This window comes from Uloborus diversus, chromosome 2 (genome assembly GCF_026930045.1).
Source record: "Uloborus diversus isolate 005 chromosome 2, Udiv.v.3.1, whole genome shotgun sequence".
Taxonomy (NCBI): Eukaryota; Metazoa; Arthropoda; class Arachnida; order Araneae; family Uloboridae; genus Uloborus; species Uloborus diversus.
The window spans coordinates 80869334-80893721 of NC_072732.1; the positions used below are offsets into that span (position 1 = coordinate 80869334).

Below are 24388 nucleotides of genomic sequence, written 5' to 3' on the forward strand. Positions count from 1 at the left end.
CGTAGCTAGAAATATGTGCTGGAGGGTTTTTTTTTTTAATCAAAAATGCCTTCTGAAAGGGATTTTCGGATCAAAATATGCATAAACTACTGTATTAGAATTTGCATTTATGGTAATACCAATGGCTATGGGGGTGTTTTCACACCCCTCCTTCCTTTGCTGTGCCGCTGCAGTACCATGTAGCGTTGCTCATATTCAAAGCTGATGTCTTCCTGAAAGGCTTTTTTAGGAATATCAAGCTGTATGACAAATGTCTCATTATGCTTGGTACGTTGGCAAATAAAGTTGTGTCATATTTTTCATGTCTTCTTATATTGTTCGACTTTCATTTACCCTTCTGTCCACAGTTGCCAGGAGAAGCTTATTTTCCAACTTATCCTTGTAATATTTTTGCAACAATTAAGGGAAATGAGATGAATCCAAAAGCAGTATTTGCATTCATTTTTGTATCCAAATTTCACAAGCTGTTCGCGGATCACATGAAAATCGCTTGGAGACCACAGGTTGAGAAGCACTGTTGGAGAGGAAAATATGAGTTTAATCTGTTTTTAAAGAAGCATATTAAGAAGATTTACCGAAAAAAATAGTGTACTATCCAGAATATTTTAACATTCCCTGTATAGCAATTCTCATGGACAAGCAGAAAGTGCTGTCAGAAGCTGCCTAACATACCAACAATGTAAAATCGGGTTTCTACTGTATATTTTTCTTAAAACTGATATTGATTTATTGATCAATTTACTTGTATTTAATCTTCAAGTGATTATGCATCTTCTACTTAAGTCTGTAATTCATTTCTGTAAAAATATTGAATTATAAGAATAGTTAAAAATTCTAAAGAATTCTATTCTTGTTAAACAGAACTTTGCCTAAACTTATTTCACTATTACTTTATGGCCTTGTCAATTTGAAACAATTAATTTAGAAACTTATTTCATTATGAGAAAATTAATGTATTCAAACCATATATCAATTAAATAAACGAATAAATAAATAAAAGAATGAAATTAGAGAATGATTTTAACCAGGCTGTGCAAAGATCCAAGGTATTAAGGCAGTAAATAAAAAAAACTTTACTTTTTAATCATTGCCACCAAAAAAAAAAGGTCAAAAAATATGAATGGGGATTAAACTCTTGCTGTAAATCATCTATTTGAATCTAAATCTTTTGCAGTTTTTTATTTTAGAGGAAAAACAAATTTGACTTGATTTGATCAATCATTCAGTCTTTCACTTCTGTCTGTAAAGTGTAAAAACCGCCTTGTAATGTAATGACCATGTGTTGTAACCAGTGACGAAGGGGAGGGTCATGGGGATCATGACCCCCCCCCCCCCCGAACCATTGACAATAGTATCAGTCCACATTGTGTTCAAACACTTTATGAATAAAATGTAAACAATTTCAGTAATCTTTCAATCCATTAATTATTTTTGAATGATTGAATACTACTACTTTTCATTGCTTGGGAAATTAATTTAATGCCTTGTTCCTGGCCGATTTGGTGTTTCTTTTGACACCTAAGCAGTTTCAGAAATTTTTTAATCCAGAACTCAGTTTGTTCATGGGGGGGGGGTGTCATTCTTCAACATGATCCCCCCCCTAAAATGGTAGTCTTTATCTGCCCCTGGTTGTAACAGCCCAATCTGTACAATGATTTCTGAAAAGAACTGAATAATCTGCGTTTTAGACAGTTATTTCACATAGGACACAATGATTATGAAAGGATCACAACTCTTAATTTGACATATTGAGATTTTTGCTCAAAAGATATACAACACAAATAGCTGGTTATGAACTTTCTTTCCATTCTGATAAACTCAGAAGATTACCATTAAAAACTTTATTTTTATGTTTGAGTTCTAATAATATTTATATAATTTGTTTAAAAAATAATCATTGTTTTATTACATTTGTTACTAGGCAAAAACAGTTGGTGACTGTCATTCTCTTCATCTTACTATATCAACTTATCAAAATAATACATGGGGTGATTTAATGCAAGTGGTAAGTGAACAGAAGACTTATGACTACAAGCACAGAATATAGATTTTTAATTTGGATGATTATCAATGGAAACAAGTTTCTTTGTGTATTTATATAAGACCTTTTCATTTCATTTTGCTCAATGCGAGGCACAGTGTTTCACTGCAAAACTCACTGTCTTACTCAAAGACTAGAAAAAAATTAAAAATAGGGAAAAGGTCGTTTTCAGAATCTTTGTTGAATTCTAAAAAAAAATGGAGTGCTCTTCAGCAGTAGAAACTCAGTCTTATGGTTCATAAGGCAGAGTTTTCATTGCTGAACATAGGCGGATTTAGGACTGAGTTCCTGGGGGGCAGGATTTTTTTTTTAGCAACTTTTATTGCCCCCCACTCCCATGTTTTTGTCTGTTTCCTGTGACGCATAAGTCCATGCTTTACTTTTTTGTGTGTCGTTTTCATTAATGTGTGTTTTCACGCTGTCCTTTTTGAATTGACTTTAAGAGAGGGAGCTGGTATCAAGAGAGCTGGTACTCCCTTTTATGTGGGAAATAGAATTTTAGGGGACTGGAGGGTTTCTCCCCGGACGGAAATTTTGTAAAATGGATATAAAATTCTGCATTTTGAAGCCTTATGAAGGTTAATTGGATAGACATAGAAAGTGACAACTAGATTATACAGTTGTACAGTATTGTTCAAACTTTGTAAGAAACAGCCATTTTAAGTTTGAAAGAAAAAATAAACTATAGATTTCTCATTACAACAATCTTTTTTTTAAATATAAGCAGTGCAGAAAACGAAAAGGAATAGAGGTAGTGTATCATTTTTTTCCCCTGGCTGAACAGATTAACAATATGCAGTAGAAGTAATTGGAGCCCATTTTGCTCCGGATTTTCAAAGACTTATCTAATTATTTTCAAGGAGAATAAATAAAATTATTTAACTCGCATCATTTGTACTTTCCAGTCTCTGATATTTTAGTACTTGATTGTAAATTTTTACAGTCCTGTTCCAACTTTGTGAGAAATAGCTATTTTAAATTTAGAAGAAAACCAAACCATAGATTTCTCATGACAACTTTTCTTCAGTTGCAAGTGGGGCAGAAAAGAAATAGAAGTAGTGTGTATTTTTTCCCGTAGTAAACAGATAGACAATATGCAGAAGAAGTAAGATAAAAGCAATCAATACAAAAGAATTTTCAAAATACAGTGAAACCTGTGTAAGTTGACCACTTGTGGTGCGGTACTTTGGTGGTCAACTTAGACAGGTGGTCAACTTATAGAGGAACAACGAAAAAAAATTTTTTTTGTCATTTCTTCCCCCATGCATTCATTTTTTAACTAATTGGAATACTTTAAACTCAATTTCATTGTTTAACATTACTTTAAGACAATAAGTAAAACGGTTTAAAATATTTTTAGAGATTATTTACCAGAATGACGCATAAATTATCATACAAATTTAAAATGTCTGTAAATCGATCGAAGAAAAAAAATGTCTCATTGCTTATGAAAAACTACTTACTTGACATGAACAATTCCTAAAAATTCATAATGAGTAAAAAGTGACTTAAATTCTTTGATTTTTTTCTTGTACATTTGTAACAATAGTAATCTACTTTTCAACAAAATAACTTAATGAAGTTTGGCGCATTTTCTGGGACTTAACATAAGCCCAATGTTTTTAGATAGAAACATAAATATTCATTGGTGTTTTTAAAAATGTTTGGTTGCTTATTTGATGCATAACTGATTACACTTTTAGTACAATCTAATGCTTTTGCCAAGTGGTCAACTTACAAAGGGTTTTTTACAATAATCCAAACCAAATCTGGTGTATATTAGTGGTCAAGATAGACAGGTGGTCAAGATAGAGAGGTGGTCAAGTTACAGAGGTTTTCCTTCATAATATAAGATAGGACTAATTTCGTTCCTGACAAAAGTGGTCAAATTAGACAGGTGGTCAACTTACAAAGGTGGTCAGCTTTACAGGTTTTACTGTACTGCATTTGGGATTGAAAAAATAACAAGATATAAAACATGTGAGTCACAAAAATTTATTTCAAATAATATCTTACAAACGTGAGAACCATGATTTTTACATTTTTAATACAGGATGTGGCAAGGAGCTGAATTTGACATATTTTGGCATTCCTCCCCCTCTACCATTTGTTAGAAATTTTAAAATTTAAGGTTTGTAGCCACACGTTTCCCAAGTATTCAAGGTTTTCATGCACTTAAAAATAAAATTAGTTTTTTCAAGCAATTTTTATTTTTTAAGAAACAAATCATGCATTTTATTTGGGAGCTAGGGACCCACTTCAAAGCAGGGACCCTAAGCAATAGCTTGTTCATCTTATAGGCAAATTCGGTCCTATTTGTAATTCACCCTTACCTGCAAATTTTTGCTTGATTTTTTGTAATTTTTGACGAAAATTCGACAGTTTTTACGGTTAAAGGATTTTTACGATTTTACCAATCTTTGTTAGGTTTTTATAGACTGTTATAAAATTTCAGTAAATTTTTCCAAAACTTTTGATGACTCAATTATTTAGATTTCAATAATGACAAGGACTGACTCACTTAGACTTAGATTATGACTTACTTACCTTACTTTTTAAACAGTATTTATAAAGTAAGTACAATTGTACTCTCCTTCTAAGTAAAAAGATTTATTTCATCATAACACTCAGATAACTGAATTTTATTCAGTTTGCAGTAGTATTTATTTTCTCTATCTAACTCTCTTAAAAAAGGGGGGGGGGGAGAAGGGAAAAAAATATGTTTTTTTAGAATTTTTCAAAAGGCCAATTAATCTACTAAGAACATAAATACTATGCACAAATATACTTGAAATGTGGACACAAATCAAAACGAGTAGATCGTTCTGTTAGCGTGAATCTGGGGGGAGGAGTTTTTTCCCCTTTGCTTTAGGTTCCAATTTGTTAAAAATAATCGCCAATTTTTTAAGTGTTGCAGCTTAATGTATAGCTCATTTAGCCTATATTTTCATTCATATACTTGCCCAAAGGTTTTCAGTCCAAAATAGGGAATTTAGACACATTTTTAGCACCCCAGTGACAGCTGTACTATTTGTATTTAATGTTCATTCCCCCCCCCCCTTTTCTTTTTTCCCATCAGAAAAGGACATTTGCTTTTCTCTTCATTTTTATTAAACTATTCAAAAAAGAAAAAGTCACAATTTAAGAAACACTGATCCAGAGTTACCAAAAATACCTAACAAAGTCACCTTTGCCTGCTTTAAACTTTGCTTTGCTATTGAATCAACATTTTTGAAAAAAAATTAAGTGCATTTTTTGTTTGTGAAATCTAAACTACTTCCTTTTGTACCAGAAAGTACAGGGTACAATGCTTTAATTGCCAACCACCAAAACCAAAACTAATATTCCCCTCATGAGGTTGTAAATGTTATGTTGTTATTCTTTTTGGCAAAAAATATGTTTGGGTGCCTAATGGCGGCAGGAGAAAAAAAAAAAACAAAAATGGGCTGTTTTAATTATTCTCAGTGATAAAGAAGGCAGTACTAAAACCCATTTGGCGACATTTATTTCGCGTAACTTGGCAGATCTGAATGAGTTAGAAATTAAAAACTTTTGACCAATGGTACTTGAAGCTGAATCTTTTTCTTTTTACATCCGTCGTATTTTTTACATTTTAGTTGCTTTTAGACAGAAATAGTAGCAGTTTATTTACAAAATTTTCGCTTTCGTCCCAATTTAAGCAAAAATAGTCATCATAGTCTGTAACTCTTCAAAATAATCGCAATAGTCGCCTTTTTAGTTGGCAGTGGCTGCCCTGCGTTTATTTTGTTTACTTGTTTTATGAATCATGTTTATGTCAAATCATGTTTATGTGAACTTTGTTCATACGTACTAATACCTCACATTTCTGTTAATACTTTTCACTATGCAATTACAAAGTAGACAAAGATAGAGTAGTAGATTATTCTATGTGAGTGGCACGAGTGCTTTATGCTGTCAATATTTTTAGATGCTACCTAGAGCTTTAGAAATTGCTATGGCAAATGATGTGGAATTTCGGGAATCTCTGCCTAAGGACTATCTGGATCATGTTGGGATGGCGTATGAGAACAAAGTAAGTTTTCCATTATATTTTTTAGCCTTAAAAAAGTGTGAAACCAAAAATTTTGTCATTGCATTTTACATGGATCGTAAAAGCCTTGAAAATTGTTTGAAATTTAAAGTTTCATTTTCAAAATTTTTGTATTGTATCTTTAGAAATTGAATTTTGGGATAAATTTTTTCGAAAAGTGCAGTTGCATTAAATAAACTTGTAAAAAAAATTTTGCTACAGTTTTTTATAATGATTCTTCAATTTTACTTATGTTAGAAAAGCTAACTTAAGTTCAGATTAGTTTACCTCAAACAAATTAGTGGACAGGAACTGTGTTTTCGTTAATGAAACATACTTAAAAAGAAATTTACCACTTACATGAATCATGTGGAAATCCCAAGAAGTTCTATCACACATGCACAAATGTAAAAAAGTTGTAACATACACAGAAAGCACCACAGGATCCGAGTGTTTAATACCATAAAGTTATCTTATTTTGGAAATAAACTTCTTGAAAAAACAGGAGGCACTAATTCTTTACCCATCTTCGTCAGAAAACTCACAAAATTGGTGGGGGCGATGCAGCCGATCTTTGTTTGATCATTAGTGCAATTACATCTTTTTTGCGCCTAGATGTAGGCTCTCTTCACAACCCAACCACGATAAAACAACACATAGTCGAAGAAGAGCAGGAAGGAGAGAGAAAGAGTTCCTCTGTTGTGCATTGGATTTTTATAGCATATCGGCAATTGCTGGTGTCATAGATGCTTATTTGCATATTTTACTTGCTGTATCGGTCAAGACTCTTGCTGAAAATCCAAAGTTTCCAGCATGTCAACACCTTGCTTGATGAATCAACCAGGTTCTCCTGGTTCACTGCTAGATTGACAGTAATTGTCAACCTATGTTTACATTTTCACATAGAATTTCTGCACATGTCTTCATGGGATTCGAGCTTAAAAGCATTGGAATGTTTTTATTTTTACCACTACTTTAAGAAATTTATATATATATATATATATATATATATACCAGCCCTCAAATTTAATGCATGAAAGGAATCGACTTTTTTAAGACTTCCACTAAGCTGAACTTTCACAATTAATAGCTCATTTATTTTATTTTTGCCAACATCAAGCCTGTGCTTTGCTGAAAATTACATGCAAAGTTTCAGATTTTGATCCTTCTTTAAAACTGTTCAATTATCTTTAAAGTTGTAAGCTATTTTAAGGTATTCTACCTTAAATCTGTTTATTTTATTTTTTGTTTTAACATTTTAATTATTTTTTGAAAATTTCATTTAAATTATTAAAAAATTGACCATAGTGATTAACATCATTATTTATCAAATCTGCAGCTTCAAATGGGGCACTCTTGTATCGCATGTGGCTAAAAACAAGGTATTAAATCGCAAATATTTAGGGACATAGAGGCTCAAAATCATGGCTTATATATAAAACAAGAAGTTCTGTCTAGAACTAGACGAGCCTACTTTCCCTTATACCCATACTACTTTCTAGTACCTGATCAATATTCTCAAAAATAGCTAAAGTTGCAAATTTTTTCAAGCATATTTTTAAAATACTTTAAGCTGATTTCTAGGAATAAAATATTCCTCACTCATCTAAAAAAATTAGTTGCGTAAAAAAAAGGAAGAAAAAAAACGAACAAATAAAATAGCAGCAACTTTTAAACAAAGCAGCTAATACACTTTTTTCCATTAAAAAAAATCTTTAACAGCTTTCAAAACGAAAAAATAGTATTTAAAATTAATAAGCTCACTAAAATAAATACATCATATCAAAAAAAAAATCGCCTTTTTCCCCTGTTGCCAAAAACTTTTTTTAAATGAATTAATGCACTTACCAAAATAAAAAAAAAAAAACAATAAAATGTCAACTTAAAGAAATAATTTTCATTGTCAAAAAAAAAAAATCGTCTGCGCATATCTATCGTCATGCAGAAACATAAATGACTTTGAGTTTATTCGCCAAAAATTGAGTACCTAAATTGAAAATTTAGCGTAAAAATAAGAACACGTCATATTAACAATAATTATTTCACAGTCAAAACCATAGCTGCGGAGTCGGGTGTCAATCTCATTTTGAGATAAAGGAGTCGGAGTCAAATATTTAAGAATCGGAGTCATCCGATTTGTCCTCCGTGTGTAAATTTTTGCCAAAGCTACGAAGTCAGAGTCGAAGTCGGGGAGTCAGAGTCCGATTAATTGTCGGGCACAGGAGTCGGAGTCAAGTGCCCCTAAATTCTCTGAGTCGAGCTCTGGAGTTTGGCGCCAAGAGTTATTTCCAACAAAATTTGTTTGAAGTAAATCTGCCTTCAAGTATAGAATCCACATTGACTTTCAGTTTCCCCGTAAGCGATATTGTTAAGGGATTTGAACTGTTCAAAATTGAACGGAAAATTGTTCAATTCAAAAAGATATTTTACATACAAGTTTTTCATCAAAAGCTTTTTCCTACAAAGTTTGTGTGAAGCAAATTCGCCTCACAGTTCGGAATTGCCTTGAATTTCCCCGTAGACGCTAATGTTAAGTTTTTTTGAACTGTTCAAAATTGAACAAAAAATAGTTCAAATCAAAAAGTAAAATATGGGAATAAGATGTTCTCGCCGAGATCTTTCGAACAAGAAAAAAGTTTTTTCGAATCGGACTATTCTTTCAAAAGTTATTAGGGGGGACAGACCGACGGACCGACAGACATTTTTCCCCATCTCAATACCCTACTTTCCAATTTTTAATTTTTCGATATTTATTTAATTATTTTATTTATTTTTGACATTTTTTTGTTTTTCACGATATTTTTAAGATGCATTGAGCCTTCTTTCATGCTTTTTTCTTCTTTTTCTGACTTTTACTGGGAAAGTAGGCTAAAAAGAGGAATTAAGAAAATATTTCATCTAATGTTTCCTGATAATGCCATCACAACAAAATTTAAAAAGGGATTTTGAAATTACCTTTGATCCCTTTTAAAGTACTGATTGTATTCATTAGTCATTATGATATCTTAAACATTGCGCTTTTATTGTTGTTTAGACCATTAGTAGTTAATTTCATCCTTACTGCCCACAGTTGATATTGATTTTGAAGCTTTTATAAGTGTGATGTAAAAGGTCTATCTAATGTTGAAACTTTTATTCAACTAGAACTGAGTCGGCACGTTCACACTTCTTAATAGACCTAACTTGTCTTTGAAAAAGCCCCTTTTCTCCATCCTTGAAAAGTCCTTGAAAACAATTTGAATTTTGTGTATGAACCATGTTTTAGTTAACGTAATATATTAATCTAGTAATGTCATTCCACCTTTTGTATACACTTTAACTGAAATTATAGCCATAATACAGATCTTTCATTATTAATGTTTAAAACTTTACATTGTAATACTAATGACATATTGTTTCTTTAATAAATTTGTTTCATTTAAATATTGAGAATATTTTCAAGCATTGTGTTTATCCTAGCAATTTAACGGATACATTATAGTTATAACGTAATTTGTTTGTTGTGCTCATGATCTCAATTGGCAAATCAAAAGGCAGATGATTTACAGTTTTTACCTACTTTCAAATCACTTTTACAACAAGACCTAATCTAAAAGTCTGGTACCAATTGCTTATGAGCAGTAAATTACAATTCTATATTTTATTCAATCTCATCACACTCTCAGCATATCATTCTATATTACATAGTTAAGCTGTAGTTTAAAATTGAATTGTGGGTGTTGAAATCTTGATATGTTTCCAAAATGTCTGAAAGTCAGATAGACCCAGTTAGAACTTTGCTTAGATAGTTTTAGTGTCTGATTATATAGATGCATCACTTGCCAAATCGACTATCTCCATAAAAGAAAAAGTAGAGAATAGTTAAGAGGAAGATAGCATTATCCATAGGAGTATGTAGGCCCTTGTGTTACATTTTCTGCCATCACATGGTCAGAAATGTACCGAACCCTGTGATGTGCAGCCTTTCCAAGCAAACCAAGCAGAGCTTGGGTATTTTCATTTCTTATTTGTATGCTCATAATGGACAGGAAGTATGAATTATAAGTTTTTTCGAATCTTGACTTTCACAGAAAATAAGTCAAAGAAAATATTTATTAGTCACTCAAACAGCGATTTCCCGGGAAAACGTATTCCGGGCAAGGAAAACGAAATCCACGCTGCAGCCTTTTGCATATCAAATGAAGGGGTGTTTGCCCTAACACCATCGCTCCCATTCAATCATAAGAGACCTCTGTTGGCGCTTCTTCATGTTTGAAACCAAGCAAGCAGTTCCCCGCATGGGGAAGCAGAGTAGCCAAATTGGCTTTTTTGAGCCAAATTGGAGATATTTGTCGTTTTTTGAAATCGGCTGGCTGGAAAAAAATTGTCTGTCTTCTTGGCATTTTTTTATTTTTGCTTTTCTTGGATTTTGAGTAATTTCAAACAATCTTTTGACAAAAGATGAAGTGTTTTGAACTGAGATTTGTTTTAAGTTCTTCATAACTTTAAAAAAAAAAATATTTGGTCTTTTTTAGCCATGCTTCAGCTTGCTGTTGTCATTTTGATGATGAATGTTTTTGTCTTCATAATGGTAAAAGGTGGTGTCTTTCGGTCGATGGAGTATTTATTATTCAAAGATGGTCAATAACTGTTTTCTATCGCAGAATGCTGATCTTTGATCTTAATGTGCAAATACTTCAGAAGGGTTTCCCACCCCCCGTAAGTGGTGGTGCAGATGCACTTTCCGAATGAGAATAAAGGCTTTTAAAGCACCAGGCTGATAAAAATTTCAATGTCAGAGTCAGTGCCACAAAGGCTCCCCTCCTTCCCGCTGTTTACTCATGCTTTAACTATGAGTATTATAATGAAAAATACATCTGTTCTTTTAAAAACAACTCACTCAACACGTTTTTCAATTCTGTAATGGAATATTTTGCAGCTAATGAACGAAGGATGGAATTCATTAATAAATGAACTGTTACATTAAGCGCAGTATTTGCTTTTAAAAACTCTGAACTTGGTGGTAGTAGTATTTTATAATGCTGCAAATTTTCGACCCCAGTTTCAGTCATTATTTTCCTTAATGTGTTGCTAATATGCATTTCTAATGTATTTTTGTAATTAAAGTTTCTAGTATTACATGTTTGTCTTTGCTGCATAAAAATATTCCATTCAACATGACAGTTACTAGAATTAATATGCTTTACTCAGAAAACGCAGATACAGTCAAACCTCGTTAAACCTCCAACCGAAGTGATGGGCTGAAAGTTGGCAGAAGTCGAGGCTGGTGGTTTAACGAATTTCCCCAAATCCTGTACAAATGTATGGCTTCGTGAAAAGAAATTTGAAACAATAAATTTTCTGTTCCAAATGAGCTGTGAAAAAAAGATAAATAAATAAAACAGCAATTGGTTTTCCTGCATTGCGTCACCGATGGCTGCTTTTTTCTCCCAGAAGTTGAAAAATTATTAGCTATAAATTGATGGCTTGCGGATTTATTTTATTCTGAAGCACCCAAAATAGAATTTTTTTTCATGCAGGTTTAAGATTGCTGTCAAAATTTTCACAGAATGAAGCTAAAGAAGACAATGTCACAGAATTGTGCTACGAACTGTCGTTTGCTGAAGTCTGCATACGATTTCAATTACAGATTAAGCCTGCCTCCCCTTCCCCCTCCCTGACCAGAATAGAAAAGGGGTAAAGGAATGAATGCTTTCAAAGCCGAGTCGTGAAATGTTGAAAGGAAAAGGTTAAATGGTGTGGGAGGGCCGATAAGAAAAATCAAGTGAAAAAGTCGGGACTGAGTGCTTTTGGGGGCAGATTAAATAGCAAAAGAGATAAGCAAGCTGGACATTTTTACCTGGTGTACCTAGTAGAGTGGCTAATCTAGGTGCATTTGCATGAGTGCCAGGTGTGGGTGACATTTCATGATTTTCTCTTTTGCCTCGTCATGTACATTCACTCTCCTTAATGGGTTACCTCCAAGTTTGTACTGTTTGGCATGGTCTTTCAAGATGGCTATGGCAGTTTACACAGTAATGTTATCCAAGTATGCAGTTTTTGTGGAAAATCAATAGCGGTTGGCGGACAGCAAGGTGGCGGTTTAAGGAGGGAATCTGTATTGCTTTCCTATACAGAACGTTTTTTTCACCCCTTTTCATACGAACTAAGAGGGTGGCAGTTTGTCGGGGGCAGTTTAACGAGGTTTCGACTGAATAATACAAACAAATATTGTAAAGCATAAGTAGTAATATGAAGACAGCTGAACATTATACAGCTGCTTGGGCCATGGCACGTGCCTGACCAAACCAAAACTTTAATATAAATTCACATGCTAAGCATTGATGAAGCACTATTAAAGAAGAAATGAGGATTTATTTTAAAAAAGGGGAGTTAATCGATTTGGCAATTGAGGTATCTATATGTGTTTTTGTAATGATAAATGAACTTCATTGATGCAACCAAGGGCACCCATATGCAAAATTTTAAGGGAGGCAGTGGCATAGCTAGGGTGGGGCGGAGGGGGCAGTCTGCCCCTGACGGCACTTTTTGAGGGGTGGCAAATTAACCCTTTTGCTGTGGAAAAATTAAATGTATTTTTCAAATAAGGAAATTATGGTTTTAATCTGCTACTGCAAGCAAAAAGAAAATCTTTGAATTGTAAGACTTTTGTGTCCACTACCAGATTGAAATTACGTTTATACAATATTTTCTGCATTCTTTAAAAAACTTTCGAAGTCTTTCTTGATAGCATATCAGTACATTTCCTTTTTTTTTCTGAGGGGGCAGTAGTGGACAGGCATGGGACAAATGTTTTTTTAGACTGTAGAAGTTAACTCCCAGAAGGAAGGAAACAATGGTTTTCAAGTTTTCGTTATAAGAAAGAGTAAACACTGGATTTTGAGAGAGTTTCTTGAAAACCTCCTTCAAGAAAATCGTGACAAAAGTAAAAAATGGGGGGGGGGGAGGTGAAAAATGGTACATGTAACAATTTATTGTTCATCACAGGGTTGGCTTCATACGTTGCACGGTTTATTTTGATTTCTCATTCATTACAAGTGTTCCCTGTTTCAAGAGAAGTAAAAAGGATTTTCTATTTTCTCGCTTTTGAGAGTAGAATATCCATCCGACAACTTTGGATCACAAATTAGTCTATTCCTTATGGAAGGTAAGCAAATTTCATTTTTCAACATTTGGTTTGGTCCCTCAACTTGGTCAAGCATAGCCTAAAATTGTTTTTTAGCATATTCAGTTTTAAATAATTTCGGTTGGGAACCTCTCCCACCTTTACTCTGTAGTCTAACAGCATGACAGATAGCTTCAAAATGTTTTAAAGAGGGAGAGCTCTTGAATCTTTCATCTCTTTTCCTGATATCACCAGAGATAGCTGAGAAATACAGTTTTAGACATCAATATTTAAAAATTTCTGAGTAGAACCCGAACCCAGTCTTTTCCTCTAACATAGCAAACACAGCCAAAAAGTACATATTTAGGACTTTAATTTTGAAAACTTTCCTGGAGCAAACTCCTACCCTCTTTTCTAAAGTCTCAACATAGAGCCTAAAATTACATTTTTAAAACTTAGATACTTCAATATCAATTTTTGAAAACAGCATTTGAACCTTGACTATGCTTTATCTCTTAACACGATCAAAGCAGTCTTAAAATACATTTTTATTACTGCAGTTTCGAAAATTTTCCAAGAAAGATACCCTTGCCCTCCTCATTTAACGTCTCCAAAGATTAAAACTGCGTTTTGGAAACTTCAATTTTGAAAATTTTACGAGGAAGGAAAGCTGAACTTCGCAGACCTTTTCCTAATGTCCCCAAAGATAGCCCAAAATTTTGCCCACAGAAATTTTCAGGGGTGGGAGAGCTCGCTAATTCTTTCTTTTCAAAGATAACCTAAAATGAACTTTTGCTTGAAGAAAGATTTTAGAAATGAAACCTCCTTTTGCCCCCTTTTGCTCCTAACATTTTCAATATCAAACAAAGTCTAAAGTCGGACGTCAATTACGGAAATTTTCCATGAGGAAGCCGCCTGGCATCACAAAATTTTTGAAGCAATTAGGTGTTAGGGAATCCTTTAACGTCATTAAAGATAGATGGGATTTCGTTTTTGAGACTTTGGTGCTGAATAATTTTTAAAGAAATAAGCCGAACCTTCCCCATTCCAGTAAATCACCAAAGATGCCCTTTAAATTGATTTCAATTTAAAAAATATTTCAGTAAGTAACCACAGCCTAACGCTTAGAAATGCCTTAGAATATACATGCAGTTGCATTGCCAAAGATAGCCTAAAATTGCATTATTTCAAAGCTGAAAATTTTCGAATTGAGCATCCGACCATTCCCGATTTTCTATACATCTCCACGAAGGAGCCTAAGCTGCATTTTAAAACTTTGATTTCTGAACATTTCCTTGTGCCGCCCACCGATCCCCTAAATTCAGAAAGAAACACTAAAAAGTACTTTAGTTTTGAAAAAAATTCAGAAGTAAACCCAACCCGCCTTTTCTTTTCACTCTACCAAAAACTGCCCAAAATTTTCGATTTTTAACGTAAGTTTAGCAATTTTTCCCAACTGTGGGCCGTCCCCCCCCCCTTCTTTTTTTGTAAGTATGTAGGAAATAATTACGTCTTTTTTTTTCTTTAATAAAATTCCTAGTTTTAATTTAAACACCCTGGACAGCTTAATGTATTAACTACTGTACAACAAAAGGACGGCAGATTGAGGAACCGCCTGGGCGGCAAACACTGTAGCTACGCCACTGAAGCGAGGGCTCAAAAATTTTCCCCATGGTTTAGCAGAATATTTTCCCCATGGAAACTGATTTCAGTACAGATTAGAGATATTAAAATTTGACTTTTTTAATAACTTATTTCATTAATGGCTGGAAAAGAAATTTTTATACATTTTTTGCGAAGAAAAAAGCACTAAAAGCAAGTAAGTTCTCATTTCTAAGGGAGGGGACTTGATCCCTTAGAAACTATCCCTTAGAAATGAGGCCCCCCTATATGGGCGCCTTTGGATGTAACCATAAATATGTAACTTATTTTGTTTTTTTCCTGAATTTTTAACAGGATACAGCAGAAAGAGAATCATTTTTCAAGAAAAATGAAAAAACTATCTAAAAAACTTCTCACTTATTTGCCAGTTGATGAAGCTGCCGATATCCATGCAAAAAATTTCATTCACAGTTGCTTGCCACCTGCTTTTATTGCTAGTAAGTGTTTCCAGTTGTTATAAATCTCCCAAAATAACAATGCTCTATAGTTAGAGCAAGCCTAACCTGGTCTAATTGTCCAAACCTAATTGTGGAAGCTATAGAGAGCCTTATCACACCATTTCCAATGTCCAATGTAAAATATGCTCTGCTCCTTCTCTGGTAGCCATAGTTGCCGATTATCCACTCAACTGCACTAAAATTTACATGCAACAAGAAACACAAAAATGTTTGTTTGTTTGCCAGATGAGATAAATTTAAAAACTTTGGCTATCCAAACATGAACAAGCAGTTAGAGACTACATTCAAGTTCATGAGATTTGAAAATTTAACTTTTAAATTGCAAATAAGATTCTTTATACAAAGGCTACTTTAGTACCTTTCCGCTACAAGTACTTGATGTTGCGCGGTTTTAAGCATGAGGTTTAATTTTTATTTTATTCATTGCAACCATTATTGGTTTGGTGATATCATACATTATTTTGCCTTTTTAATGAACTTCTGAATAAAACAAGCCATTAAACAAAACTAAGAACTATATTAAAACGAAAAATAATTCACCAGATAATTGAAATAAGCCCTTAAAATATAAAATAATCTGCCATATATAAAAAGCACCCGACTGCTAAATAAAGCATTAAAAACTTCATCAAAACATTGAATAATCCATCAACTAAATATATCAAAAGTAATTTAAATAGAATTGACTGTCAGATTATAAAATATTTGCCAACAAATTAACTTACAGTACAAATTAATTTACAGTTGTATTTTATTTTCAAAGCTGTTTTCTTTCCCAACAGAGAGGATACTAAGGTTGCATTGGCGGATTTAAGGGGGTGCTCGGAGGTGCGGCGCACCCCTAGCATTCTTGGGCGGATTTTCAAAAATAAATTAATTAGTTAAATATATTTTATCAGGAAAAAATATAGTTTTCATCAGGAAGTGTGTAAAACAACTTATATTTTCTACAGCTACAATGCAAGTAAATTTACTTGAAAGCACAACCAAAAATACAATAATAATGCAGTTTATTATGTCATCTAGTCACCACGCTTCGCCAGTGTGAGAGAAATTGTGCTAGGTAAAAAGAAGTATTTTTATCCATTTAAAAAAAAAAGATAATAAATAATTACATGCATGAAATTATCACATTTCTTAAATTATTTATTATTCAGTACTGTATAGAATAAGTGTATACTCTGTAATTAGGTATTTATTGGTATATATCATTACAATTTCTTTTTCTTTGAAACCATGGCTAAAAAGTCCAAAAAAAGAAAAGACTATCGTAAAACACTTTCTCATAAACAATGAAGTTTCAAGACTGTTAGACTGTTCCAAGTCTTACCTTACACATCAACCGGTCAACCTTACACATCATTCCAGCAAACAGTGCTATAAAATTGCTCTGAAATCTACTAAAATCCAGCATTTTTACTGTAAATTTTCAAAATTTTCCGAAGGAAGGCCCCATTTCCCCTGTTTGTGCTGGGGAATACCCCTCAGGACTGCGACTGAGTTCTGCTACAAAAAAATAGTTGCTTTAGTAGCCTTTAATATGAAAAGTAGTCTGCAAATTAATTACCAGATGCAGAAAATAGTTTTTAAAAAAGTTTCCCATTTTTTAAAAATTAGCATTTATATCCAATTAATGCAATGAAACTTCAACAAATAAACACCACTCACAACAGTGGGATAGACCTATACGTGGGGCAAATTTTTCCTAAACAATCCTTGAAAAAGAAAACTTTAAAAAACATTTTCCAAACTTTAGGCCAACTCTTTTGAATATAAACTAGAGAAACCAATACTGACACATTTTGGTATAATTTCTCATTGTCTGACTGAAAATTAAATACAACAGTAAAAGACTGACTGTATAAAACAAGTTAGAAGCACTGCTTTCATAATATTTCTGATTAAGAGAAAATTTGATTTTTTTTTTTCAAAAAATAAAAGCATAATACGGATACAATAAATTAAAAACCAAAAAACAGTCAGAAAAGAAGCAGTAGTGGAAACAAACTTTTTTCAGAAATCGTGTTTGCAAAAACTAACCCTTTGCAAAAATTACACTTGTAAATAGGATACCTTAAAGAAATCACAATCGCAAAAGCAAAACTTTTTGTACAAAAATATGAGCACGACATTTCTGGTCGTGAATGTTTATTATATTTCATTTTCCCTCTTTTTAAAACGATTGTTTTCAAAAAACAAAGCTGTAAAACTTTCCCTCCCCCCCCCCCCCCCCCCCCCCCCCCCCCCCCGGTAACTAGGGGTACACTGGCGAGCGACTTTTCATTTTTTTAAACAATTTTTTCTCCCAAGAGAAAAAAAAAAGAACAGCGTTTTTTTTGGCACATTTACTGAAATAGTTGTTTATATGTTTGCATGTGTGCCCATATTTTGAGTAAAATAGTCGCCCTATTAGCCTTTCCGTCAAAATAGTAACTTTAGTCGCCATTGGCAGTCCTGTACTCTCCCCCTCGATATTGTTCCCCCCCCCCCCCCCCCCAGAATTTACAGCCTAAATCCGCCTATGAAGAGTTGCAGTAAAACCTAAACTGCTTAATTTTTGCCAAGTGAACATAGAATCTTACTAGTCACTCTAAAATATATTTGTAATTTTTTGTTCAGGAGGATGTTTTTTAAAAGTACTTTTAATGATTATCTGAGAAATTATTTCCTGGTGGTGGAACTTTACTAGTCTAAGCATATCATACACTGCCAGGTTACGTTTGCCAAAACTATAATTGAATTTGAAATTGATTGTTGCTTATAAGTGGTGGAATAAATATAATTATTCCTTTCCTTATTATTATTTTTTCATTATTATTTTTTTTATTGCATAATAATATTTAAAGTGAATTAAGTTGTAGATTGTGCTCCAGAATCTGTTTAATTATAAACTTAAACATTTCAACATAAATGTAAATGTTCTTTTCTAAAAAAATATTTAAGCAACACTTTCAAAAAGTGATAGTATTAAAAAATACCCTCTAGTTAATATTCAAAATATGTTAACATAAATGTCTTTGCAGAAGAGAAGAAGAATAGTGTACATGGTAATTCTTATAGTTGGAGAAATGGTGTTATTTCTACTGAATCTCTAAAATTAGAGACTAGAATAAGGCTCATAAGAAAAAGAATTTTTAGGTAAGAAAATTTTGTTGCGTTTATTGTTTTAAAATTGAGTCATGGTACTTGTCTGTCATGCAGATAATATTACTATGAGCTGCCAACATGTACAATTCTTTGGTACATTGTTCAAATTTTGACTACATCCTATGATTGTATGAAAGATTTCTCCATTTTGTTAATCCATTAACCCATTTTGAATGTTCGTATATTTTCTGGTAAAAATTTGCCAAACATAAAAAATGAGAGTGACCAGGTTTTCATGCTATTTTAGACGGTTTTAACAGCCTTAAAAAATCGCACCACGAACACATATCAAAAAGCACAAGTATTGAAAGCAAAAAAAAAATCAATAAGCAATTTTTTCATAGTTTTTTTTCCCCTTCATTTTGATTAATTGCATTAAATTTCACACCTAAAATAAAAATGTAAAAATGTTAAATTTTTAAAAATACACATCAACTAATTTTAATCGGAACACATAGTGTCAATTTAACTTATAAAATAAAACATCCAAAGTTTAAAAAATTACCTTACAAAAAATCAAGCATCTAAAATATTAGAAATAATGCACTTAGTATCATCTTATTCTCAAATGACATGATCATTACCAAGTTCATGTTATAACTTTTGCACTGGATGGTAATGACATTTGAAAGTATTGCACCCTGGTGTGAAAGTTTTCAGTCTTTTGAGGGATTACCGTCTTTCCATCTTTTTGAAAAAGTTTGAAGTTGAGTGAGATGGAACAATATGTAAGTTGAAAAGTAATAAATAATCTGCAGGAATTTCATGTGGAGAAAATTCAGATAAATGAGCTTTTTTATTCGATTTGTAGAAGTATATTAAAAAACTATTCATTACCTAATGATAAAAAAGAAATTATTCTTGATTAAAGTGAGGCAATTAGTTATAATTTCATTTCTTAATTAATTAACATAGCTTTTCCATGTGCTTATTTATATTTTCTATTTTGAAACACTTTTAATCGAAAATTAGTGTTTAGTTTTAAGTATGAAGCTTTCTATTCAATTCTTTCAATTACTAGAAAATTAAATTTGTGACACGCCTCCTTTTTACTTTGAAAATTTCCATCTTAGGAATTTTGATGTTTACCCCCTGATTTCACATGACAAGACATAAAGTATGGCTATCTTCATTAGAATTTTACATACTTTGAACAAAGGTTCTTTTAATTTAAGAATAAAAAGAACAAAATTGCACAATAATGTTAAAACTAGCATTATGAGTAGCAAGGATGGTAAATAGAACATTTTTTTTTTCTATTCACTTTGATACTAAATACACTCAAACAGGAAGCATAGAAATTTCTACACACAAAACTTTAATATTAATAACAAATTTATAATGTCTGCTGCTAAAACTGGAGCTGCCAGTTGCACTTAGTGGTCATGAAAACTAGACATTAAATCCCGGTTATCACAAATTTGCCATTTCAACTGCGCTTGCGCGCGGACTTGGCTTTTTGAGCATTCTGTTTTAAGATTTCGTATTGCTTGTTTGTATTTATTCTGAGCTAGAGTCTCAACAAATTAATAAATGCCATCAGAATATTTTCACAGCGATTTCGTGATATATTATATGAAATTATGTATATGAATAACTGAAAATCTTTATAGTGTAAAGAGAAAATGACACTTCAATATTTATTGGTTTGGAAATATTTATTAAACATAAACGTAAAACACGTTGTATATTTCAAATATGATTGGAATATGAGTACAGATATCTGGTTTTTGCGGATATTTTACGTTAAACGTAAACAGCTTAGTATTATACATTTTTATTTAGGTTGAGGGTTTGGCTTTATATTAGAAGTGATGCTGCAATTCTAGTACGCTCTTGTGAGGTTAAAAATTTGGCCCTGAAAACAGCCTTTGTTTGATGGAAAAATCAGACACCGGATCCATTAATAATTAAGACGCAAAACTCAATCTTTGCCAAGGCTAATTACTTTTAAATAAAAAAAAGAAATCACCTTCAAAAATACCCATTAACTAAAAAGCAAAAAATAACTGATTTCACTTACATTCTATTTCCTACCCAAACATAGAAATGAAATTTATTTTACAATTCCAGTACAAAAATCAACTAAACTAAACACCAAATAATAAAATAAACACTGACTTAAATTACTATATGATGAATTATTTTAAATACCTAACTAATTATATACAATCTCTTAATTTTTAATAAGCTTTTGAAGTCGGGGCCTCCTATAAACAACTGTATAACGTAACTGACAACCCACTGAATCCTGAATTAAACACTAATTTAACTATACGGGAAATTAGTCTTAAAAACTAAACCTTCTCAGTTACGTTAGGTAGTAGTATGCAGAATCCAGGCACTTCCCCAGTATCCTAACCATCTCTTAAACTTCATTTCTGTTGCCTCAACCCTCTTCCAAATTGACTCCAACTGCTGCAAGGGAACCCTTTATACCTTAAGGCTGAAAAAGTGGCGAAGACTGTCCTCCATGCTTTTGGCCCCATCTGTTATTTTCCCATACCTTTTGCCCTTGTTAGTACATTAACTGTCAAGTAGCAAAAAGAAACATGACTAGTTCATAATTATTACTTAACTTGTTAGAGTCCTTTTAAATATATATGAGATTTTTTTTTTCTTCCAGAATGGTATTTGAGGAGGATTCAGTCAGGTTGTATCATACCTTGGCGAATTCCAAAGAGTACAAAGAGAATGAAATTAAATATGTCGAAGCTGATGAGACGTTAATCCCTGCTGTGCAGTTTTTATTGCATTCTTTTCCTAATTATATTGAAGTTGCTGACTTGCCTCTTGAAACTGATAATGATAAAGTAAGTAAAATGGGTTTTTGCATTTCTTGAACTAAACCCTACAGTACAAAAGGGATTGTATTTTAAACTACTAATCTCAGATTGATGATAGCTATAATGTAAGTGCAGACATGGCTACATCTATTGATTGCTTGATTATTTTAGGAATTTATGGCTTTAGGACTATGTGTTGTACTTACTGATTATAGATTCTCTGATCCATTAATACTAAGACCCCAAAATTGCACTTTTCTCATGGAAAGCTTCAACAAAATGTTTTTAATATAAGAAGGAAAAAATATTTTGATTTCTTTCATATATTTTTAGGCTTTTCAATAAATGCATTATAATTGCATGCCCCACACAAATGCTATTTAGCTTAAGCTCCATCAGTGCATATTCAAGAACATACAAATGCTGCAACATTTTCCCCTTAATTCATGGAGGAATCCTGAAAGTCTTTTAATTTTTTTTTTTTCACAGTAATTATTTGTCATTTTTCCCTTTTTACTTCCTTTTACAAAAAAGGAAGTATTGTATTCGCAAAAAAAAATTTACTCAAAAATCGCCCTTAATTTCCATTTTTCTACCCCCGAATTAATGTTGAGTTTTTTTTTTCGACCCGATCACCGATGGATAGATGCCTAGGAATGTACAGACACCCGAAATATAAGGTTTGACGACCCCCGAGTTAATTACAACGAATTTCCTCGTGACGTACGTATGTGCACATAACTCAAAAACGGTATGTCCTAGAAAGTTGAAATTTGGTACGTAGACTTCTAGTGGGGTCTAGTTGTGCACCTTCCCTTTTGGTTGCATTCGGATGTTCGTAAGGGTGTCTTTTGCTTCTTTTTGGAGGAAATCATTGTTAATTTCGATGTAAACTCAAGTTGTGTTATAATTTGTCGGACACTTGGCGATATATCGCCAGTCTTTTGGTCGCCAAGTTTTGTCTCCAACTTGACGACAAATTTGACGATTTTTTTTATTTTTAAATTTGGTTTCAATTTGGCCACTGTTGGTGATACTTAGAGAGTAAACAATTGAATCACATTAAAATTGCCAATAATGGGAAAATGACATTAAATTGAGTAAAAGGAAGTCATGTGATGCACACATCAGCTCGTTAAATTTATCAATTGCTCTTTTGTAATTGTTTATTAATTTCTTTAAAAAATGCATTTTATAGGGGGGAAACACCAAAATACATGCAATGCATCAGAAATCCAGAGAGATCAATTGACCCCCCCCCCCCCCCCCCCCCCCCCCCCCCCCCCCCCCCCCCCCCCCATGATGAGAGTAAGATTTTTTTTTCTTTTTGCTTGAAATTAAACATTTTAAAACATAAAATTCTTCAGTTAATCAAACTCACCATGTTGTACCAAATGAAGATCTTCAGTACTTTAGTTGCATTTTGATAGTTTTTACAATATACAGGGATGAAAATCTTCCGCGTATCCGCGATTTTCCACTTTTTGTATTTTTTTTTCTTTCCCGGCCGCGGAGCATTTTCAAGCGATCAATCGTGATTGCGTTATTTCTATAGAGGGGAAAAACTTGGATAGAGAGCTCGTAGCAACAACCAAGCCGTGCTTAAGATAAAATCACGTGACCCGTGGACGAAATTCTGTCTAGCCGTAACCGGTTCTGACAACCACATAGGATTTGCATTGTAATGTTGCTCACGCTTAGAAACTTTAACTGTTTCCGTTATTTAAAGAGCTCTTAAGATTGTACAATTCTTGTTGTACTTTCAAATGTCAAGATAAATATTCAAAAGATATTGCTGAGTTATTTGAGCAGTTACGGGCAACAATTTTACTTGCTTTTTCTATTTAAAAATGATTTTTAAATGCATCAACACTCGCTCACATGATGATATATTATTCTCTGTTTGGTTACATAATTAATTGTTCTTGTTTAATTAGCGATTATTTTTGTTTCAATATTGATTTTGATTGTTCTACTCATTAAATACCATTGGAGATTGATTCATCTATTGATATTTCTTATTTTCCACGGCGAATAGACTTTATGCTCTTGGCGAGCAATTTTATCACCAGGACTATTGAAAAGAAAACAGTGTCGTTTCACATTAAAATTGTTTTAAGATCATTAACATTCCTTGTTATTCTAATATTGACTGTAAAATGTTTTTAATAAATTTGTAGGAAAAATGTTTCACAGAAATAAATAAGATGTTTTTACAAAAAAGCCCCGAATTAAAAAATGCATGAGTGTTTGATGAATGCATGTGTGCATGAAAAATTAACGAGCTGTATAATACAGTATATCTTATTCACTAATGATACTTCTGTAATGTATTTTGATTAAAATTAGAGAAGCAGTGAACACTATATTTTGCCGAATATCGAACATTTGATCAAAATTCGAACTCTGAATATTCGGCCGTATGCGAAATATTTGCAACAAAAAATAATAATAATAATAAATAAATAAATAAAAAGTTTTAACTGTCATTTTAGAGTTTTATAGCTGTAGAAAATGTGTATCTATTTTTTAAAATGTAATTCCATTTAACATCGTAAACTTATCTACATAAAGTATACTTATCAAATTAAAATAAAATAAAACTAGTTTAAATTTTGAGGATTTTTAATTTCAAATTATGCTTTTTGCAGTCACGAATTGCAATATAACCCTACTCCTTGGGGGTCTTGTTTCTACTATTGGATTTTATCGCTACCATAACTTAAAGTCAAGTCGTTAAAATTAAAATGAATGCCTAATGCCAGGAGCTGGATGTTATGTGCTGGATGCTGAATATTGTTTTCGTGTAAAAATCATTGTGTGAAGTCAAGAAGGTTGTTTATAAATAACTCGATTCAAGGCACATGGATGCCTCCGCACAGGGGAAGGGACAATCTCATGGAGGCCTGTGCATCAGAGGAGTTTGCATTAAAAGCATAGAAAAACAAAATCAAAAGGCATCATAACTACTGTCCAATGAAAACAATAAACAATCGTTTCTGCTCAAAAATAAAATAATTTCAAAAAAAAAAAAACTAATAATAACTGGCTAATTTGGTTTATGTTTGTCTGCAATTATGCATAAATGTAGAATTAATTTCTTTCCTGATATATGATTAGATAAAATGATAATCATAG

The 24388-nt window shown here is 32.5% G+C and overlaps 1 protein-coding gene across 1 annotated transcript in view; it reads left to right on the forward strand.

The window, feature by feature from the left end:
• LOC129216378 (ribosomal oxygenase 1-like) overlaps positions 1-24388 on the forward strand; it is a 64023-nt gene that overhangs the window by 36747 nt on the left and 2888 nt on the right. The window contains exons 10-15 of the mRNA XM_054850593.1: positions 1922-2005; positions 5991-6095; positions 11641-11768; positions 15154-15296; positions 18341-18455; positions 21091-21277. Of these exons, the coding sequence (XP_054706568.1) occupies positions 1922-2005; positions 5991-6095; positions 11641-11768; positions 15154-15296; positions 18341-18455; positions 21091-21277 (762 nt within the window). The remainder of the gene's footprint in view (positions 1-1921; positions 2006-5990; positions 6096-11640; positions 11769-15153; positions 15297-18340; positions 18456-21090; positions 21278-24388) is intronic.